The sequence below is a fragment of the Lycium barbarum genome, chromosome 5 (assembly GCF_019175385.1).
Source record: "Lycium barbarum isolate Lr01 chromosome 5, ASM1917538v2, whole genome shotgun sequence".
NCBI lineage: Eukaryota > Viridiplantae > Streptophyta > Magnoliopsida > Solanales > Solanaceae > Lycium > Lycium barbarum.
Window position 1 is genome coordinate 1,500,496 of NC_083341.1, and position 7,017 is coordinate 1,507,512.

General features: G+C 28.1%; 1 protein-coding gene across 1 annotated transcript; it reads left to right on the forward strand.

The window, feature by feature from the left end:
- The first annotated feature begins 1,814 nt into the window (after positions 1–1,814).
- LOC132642161 (transcription factor bHLH126-like) lies at positions 1,815–6,440 on the forward strand. The gene is made up of 3 exons (XM_060359424.1): positions 1,815–4,617; positions 5,282–5,629; positions 6,343–6,440. The coding sequence occupies exons 1-3, from the start codon at positions 3,994–3,996 to the stop codon at positions 6,409–6,411; spliced, it is 1,041 nt and encodes a 346-aa protein (XP_060215407.1). The 5' UTR covers positions 1,815–3,993; the 3' UTR covers positions 6,412–6,440.
- The last annotated feature ends 577 nt before the right edge of the window (positions 6,441–7,017 follow it).

The following is a 7,017-nucleotide window of genomic DNA, read 5'->3' on the forward strand; positions in this document are numbered from 1 at the left end:
ATTATAAGGGAGATTATCCAGGGAGTTTTAAGTATGAATCAGACAAGCAAAGAGAATAAGAAGAGGATTGATATGTTAAATGGAGAGAAAGGAAGGATGAACTGAACAGGCGTAGGGTAATTAAAGAGACGTGAGGGAGGTTACAAGCTTTTGACTTAATTAAGAGGCGTGAGACTTGGATTTCCTTAAGCGCATAAAACGACAAAAAATTATTAAAAAGGCCAAAAAAACAGGAAAATAGATAAATACGATTGTTGATGTTTTAGGTATGCCACGTCAGCGGGCCATGACCTACTTTTATATATATACTAGACTAGACTAGATGACCTATACTCGTACTGCGCACGGGTCCAATACTTCGGATTATAGTGTATCTATATATACGTAGTTGTGTTTAGATAGTTATAATATATATATATATATACACACACACTGCATTCAAAATACGATTAATATAACATTGTAGTTTGTGTTCCGTATCTAAAACTTTATTAGATTCATGTTTGCTACGAAAATTTATTAATACTTTTTAAAAGAGAAGAATCGTTTAAAAGAAAACTATTTTCCTCTCTTTGAGATAAAATAATAGCAATATGTAAGCATCAGTTGATACTTTCAATTTTAATTCGATTAATTTAAAGGTGTAAAATACTTATTATTTTTTATCAAATTTTTATTTGGATAATTCAAATTCAAATTATTAAATTAATTTTACATGTTTAAAACGAAACAAAGTAGAAATTGATTTTCTATTTAAACGAAGAAATGCTATTTTTTAATTTTTGGTAAATATTCTCGGTTTAGCTCATTTTAGTTGTCATGTTGTCTTTTGCATGGTTTTTTAAGGAAACGTGAATTAGAATTATAATTTGACTAATTTATCTTATTCATTATTTGATCTTCATTTGATATTAATCTCTTTTCACATTTATTAGAGTAAGATTAAAAATAAAAATAAATAATTAAATTGTATCTTATTTTTTAAAAATATAAATTTTAAGTATATTTATTTTATTAAACATAACAAATAAATGACATGGCGGAATAACACATACAACAATTAAATATTTTGAAGAAAAGTAATAATATGGGGTCCATGTTTTTTGCTTGCAATAATTTCATTTGCTCCCACTAATGGATTAATATGCATGTGGCAATGAATCCACTATTATTGACTTGATGGGATACTTTGGGAATTACATGAATATTGTTTGATTTTTTAATATATGGGGTGCATGTTTTTTTTTTACGTTGCCTTTTTTTTTTTTAATATGGGATCCACTTTTTTTTTCATGAGTTTGGAGCGGGTTGGGTCCACTTTTTTTCATGAGTTTGGAGAGGGTGGGGTCCACCTTTTTTTTTAAGAGTGACTGACGACGAAGTATGGGTAAACCGATACTTCTATATAGCAGAAAAATAGAAATATAATAAAGTATTTTTATCTACCTTTTAGAAGAGTTGGTAATATAAAATATAAAACGTCATTTTTTTACCCTTAAATAAAAAAGTGGGTGGGATCACAAGGAATACTTTTGCCCTTAAATAAAAATGGAGGACCGAACACGGACGACGATCTTGCCTCTATAAACCGGATCTTCTATATAGTAGTAATAGTAAAGTAATACATATAATTTTTTTTACCAAATTTTGATTTGGATAATTCTAAATCAAATTATTATATTAATTTTACATGTTTAAAATGAAACAAAGTAGAAATTTGATTTTCTATTTAAATGAAGAACTTTTATTTTTTAATTTTTAGTAAATATTTTTTGTTTAACTCATTTTACTTGTCATGTTATTTTTTACACGGTTTTTTAAGGAAATGTTAATTGGAATTATAATTTCATTATTTTACGTTATTAATCATTTGATCTCCATTTAATATTATTTTTTATTTTATGACATTAATCTCTTTTCACATTTATTAGAGTAAGGGAAAAGTGAAAAAGTAACTAAATTCTATGTTATTTTAATATATAAGTATTTTAAGTATGTTATGTCGCTGTACAATAATTTCATTTGCTCTCACTAATGGGTTGCTACGCATGTGGCAATGAATCCATCATTATTGATTTAATTGTTTGATTTTCTAAGCACTTATTTTTTAACATTGTTTGTTTTTTTTTAATATGGGATTCACTTTTTTTTTTAATATTGCCTGATTTTGTTAATATGGGGTCCACTTTTTCTTCCCGTGAGTTTGGATGCGGTGGGTTCTACTTTTTTTTTCTTTTTTTTTTTTAATACTGGTTGGTGTATAATATGGGTCCATGAAGAACTTCTATTTTTTAATTTTTAATAAATAGTTTTTGTTTAACTCATTTTACTTGTCATGTTATTTTTACACGGTTTTTTAATGAAATGTTAATTAGAATTATAATTTCATTAATTTACGTTATTAATTATTTTATCTCCATTTAATAGTATTTTTTATTTTATGACATTAATCTCTTCTCACATTTATTAGAGTAAGGGAAAAATGAAAAAGTAACTAAATTCTATGTTATTTTAATATATAAGTATTTTAAGTATGTTGTTGTACAATAATTTCATTTGCTCCCACTAATGGGTTGATATGTATGTGGCAATGAATCCATTATTATTGATTTAATTGTTTGATTTTCTAAGCACTTTTTTTTAATGTTGCCTGATTTTGTTAATATGGGGTCCACTTTTTTTTCCCCGTGGGTTTGGATGTAGTGGGTTCTACTTTTTTCTTGTCTTTTTTTTTTTTTAATACTGGTTGGTGTTTAATATGGGTCCATGAAGAACTTCTACTTTTAAATTTTTAATAAATATTTTTTGTTTAACTCAGTTTACTTGTCATTTTGTTTTTTACACGATTTTTTAAGGAAACGTCAATTAGAATTATAATTTTACTAATTTATCTTATTAATTATTTTATCTCCATTTAATAGTATTTTTTCTTTTATGACATTAATCTCTTTTTACATTTATTAGAGTAAGGGAAAAATGAAAAAGTAACTAAATTCTATGTTATTTTAATATATAAGTATTTTAAGTATGTTGCTGTACAATAATTTCATTTGTTCCCACTAATGGGTTGATACGTATGTGGCAATGAATCCATCATTATTGATTTAATTGTTTGATTTTCTAAGCACGTTTTTGTAATGTTGCCTGATTTTGTTAATATGGGGTTCACTTTTTTTCCCAGTGGGTTTGGTGTGGTGGGTTCTACATTTTTTCTTGTCTTTTTGTTTTTTTAATACTGGTTGGTGTTTAATATGGGTCCATGAAGAACTTCTACTTTTAAATTTTTAATAAATATTTTTTGTTTAACTCATTTTACTTGTCATGTTGTTTTTTACATGATTTTTTAAGGAAACGTCAATTAGAACTATAATTTTACTAATTTACCTTATTAATTATTTGATCTCCATTTAATAGTATTTTTTCTTTTATGACATTAATCTCTTTTTACATTTATTAGAGTAAGGAAAAAATGAAAAAGTAATTAAATTCTATTTAATTGTTTGATTTTCTTTGCTTGATTTTGTTAATATGGGGTTCACTTTTCTTTTCCCGTGAGTTTGGATGTGGTGGGTTCCACTTTTTTTCTTCTCTTTTTTTTTTAATACTGGTTGGTGTTTAATATGGAGCTCAATTTATTTTTTTTAATATTAGTTGTTGTATTTTAATATATATGGGGCCCATAATTTATTTTGGTGGAAAACGGACGAAGAAGCATGGGTACCAACCCATGCTTCTATATAGTAGTAATATAATATATATGATTATTTAAAAAAAAAAAAAGGTGAAGCTACATAATTAAAAAGCTAATGTGAAAGCTAATGGTGGGACTAGAAGCGTAGATATGAATAGTAACCATTAAGCAATCCAATAAAAAATGCGTTATCTTCTTGTTTAAGGAGATCTCAAACCCTAACTAACGTATCTAGTTCTTTACCATCTTTCAATTAGAATACCAAAAAGAAGAGCAAAATCCATTAGAGCTTAATTATTTCAATGGAGAATAATTATCTTTGGGAGATCTTCACTAATAAACAAAATATTAGTGAAGATCATGCAAATCATCATCCCCAGCTACTTCAGATTCCTAATTTCAAACTAAATGGAGTTTGCCAACAAGATAATCAAATCCATAATCAAGATTTGATGAGTGATCCTCATCATGGTCCATCCTCAACTATTACGCGTCAATTCCAAACAAGTTCTGATTGGTTATATAAATATTCAGTAGTCAACAAAAGTACTTCAATTATTACGCCTCAGTTCCAAATAAGTTGTGATCGGCTATATAAATCTTCAGTCAATACTGGAAGTACTTCAATTATTGTGCCCGGTCAGTTTCAAACAAGATGTGATCGGCTATATAAATCTGGAGTCAAAAGAAGTACTCCAATTATTACGCCTAATCAATTCCAAACAAATTGTGATCGGCTATATAAATTGTCGGCCAGCAGTGGAAGTAGTAATCTTGATGATGATACTAAGAAGGGGCTAAGAAGTGATGAATCCAATAAGCTCAAGAAAAAAGTAGTGCATAGAAATGTTGAAAGGCAAAGAAGGCAAGAAATGGCAAATCTTGTTGCTTCTCTAAGATCTCTAATTCCCTTTGAGTTCATCAAGGTTATCACTGTAACCTATCTCTTTTTCCTTTATTTTCTTCTCTTTCTTTCAACTGAATATACATGAATTCGAAGAAAACTTGTTGCCTAGATCAAGTACTATTATCAGCTTATGTTGGAAATGTTTTAGCGATATAGTCGGTCTATAGTCACAATTCGACTTGTAAATCGGTTATGATGGGTTAAAGACTTAACCTTCTGTGTGTATTAGCTAGTGTTCCCTTACTCTCCAAAAAAGATGTCGTATTCGTGTCTAATTCTCTAAAAATGCACTATTTATGGAGGATTCGACACGCACCCAACGGTTTTTTTAGAGTCCGATCAACAAAGGATATATATAGAACATATTTACCCCTTTTCAGCCATGAAGTTGAAGCTGAAAAAGAAAAGTCCGGAAGTTGAACTGAAAAGCTGTGTTTGGACATGAATTTCGTTTGAAAAAAAAAAAAAAAGGTTGAAGATTAATATGTAAAAACCAATATTATTTCAGCTAAAATATTGCTCAAACTAGTTTTTTAGTACTTGATCAATATTAGTACTTCAAATAGTACTGATAAATTTGAAGTTTATATCTGCAGATTCTTGAAATATTATCTATAGCTAAGAAATATTTAGTATTATTTTGTGTTGTTAATATGGGGAAAAAATTTCTTGCAAGTTTATAGGGTAAAAGGTCAACAGCAGATCGCGTGCAAGTTGCTATGAATTATATAAAGCAACTTCAGAAGAATATAGAAGAGTTGGATAATAGAAGAAAAAAGATCAAGAATATATCATTGGATGATCAAAATAAAAGTTCAACAAATTATGTGCACAACCATAATAGCAATTGTGTCACAGTGAACAAATGTGAAGATGGTATGGAGATTTTGATTAATGTCAATAATAGCCATAAGGAGGAAATATTTTCTTTGTCCAAAGTGCTGAGATGGCTCCTTGAAGAAGGGCTAAATGTGGCTAGTTGTGTTAATTCCAAACAAGATGAATGGACTTTGATCAGGATCCAATGTCAGGTAAGAAATATTAACAAAAGTTATGTTTCAATATTTGCAAATAATAATTTGATTATTAGTATTTGCAAACACTGAACTTTAGTGTTTGAAATGCTGGTTGAATATACTCTTTTTGTTTCAATTTATATGTCTTGCTTTCTTTTGATAAGTCTATTTATAAAAGAAAGTTTTTAATTAATCCAATCTTTTCCATTATACCTTTAATGATGCTCAGTTATATGAATGACATGACATGTTTGAGATAACAAGATTCAAAAAATATTTTTGGTATGTTATACTTATTTTTTAGTTTAAGATCACAAAATTCAAAAGTTCTCTTTACATTTAGAAATCGTGCTCAGTCAAACTAAAACACATAAAATAAAATGAAGGAAGTATATTTTAAAATATGTTTGAGTTTTACTGAAATAATGTGAACTTACAAAATATCAGCTTATTTTTCGAGTGAAATTCATGGTTGAATACACATAAGCTTCAATTTTGAATATAATTTTTTTTTAAACTTTAACTTCAAATCCCTTTCTTTTTTTTTCAATGTTAACCCAAATTAAGTTGTCTAAATGCCAGTAGATGGCATATAATGAGTACCCCGTGCATGATTCTTGGTTTTTATCCAAGTTTTCTCATTTATATAATTTTTAGAATTTAGGAGGCAACATTTTGTGCTCATTTGTCAGGAATGTTAAGTCTTCAAATAAATCATTATCTTGCAGGTGAGTGAAATATCATCAGGTGTCACTGCAGCTGGGCTGCAAAAGAAACTGACTGATGTGATTAATTAGCACAATGAAGGAGGCGAATTCAAAATTTAAATTTGATGCGTTTGATTTTCAAAATTCTTAGCACTGAAATATTGAATTCATGGTTTCAAAATCTAACATTTGTTTATATTATATCTACATTCCGTGTCTAAAATATTGAATTTGGTTGAGTACTCACTATCTATCAAAGAATAACAATGTTTAGCCAGTGGCATATCCAAATACAAGTTTGTGGGTTTGACGTCAGACAACCAAATCGAGCTTCTACGTTAGTTTGTGCGACAAACAAGTATACATAGAGTTAGATATAAATGCATTTCAAAATTCGCTCTTTAAACTCTTAAATCAATATCTAGCGTCTAAATTCTGAGTCTGCCACTGTTGTATTTAATTTGTGTCCGGACCACCTTTAGCAACAGCAGAGCCACATAGAACATATAGATCAAAAAATTATTATATATATATATATATATATATATATATATATATATATATATATATATATATATATATATTAAATCTTGAACATTCTTTGACGAAATTTATGATTTCACCACTCGCACTTAGTGTTATACATGTTAGTATTTGAATATATTGCTGCATGCAGTTCTTATTATTATAAGGACT

Coding starts and splice junctions, on each gene's coding strand:
- LOC132642161 (XM_060359424.1), top strand. CDS start 3,994: ATGGAGAATAATTATCTTTGGGAGATCTTCACTAATAAACAAAATATT. Junction 4,618..5,281: donor TTCCCTTTGAGTTCATCAAG/GTTATCACTGTA, acceptor GCAAGTTTATAG/GGTAAAAGGTCAACAGCAGA. Junction 5,630..6,342: donor TGATCAGGATCCAATGTCAG/GTAAGAAATATT, acceptor ATTATCTTGCAG/GTGAGTGAAATATCATCAGG.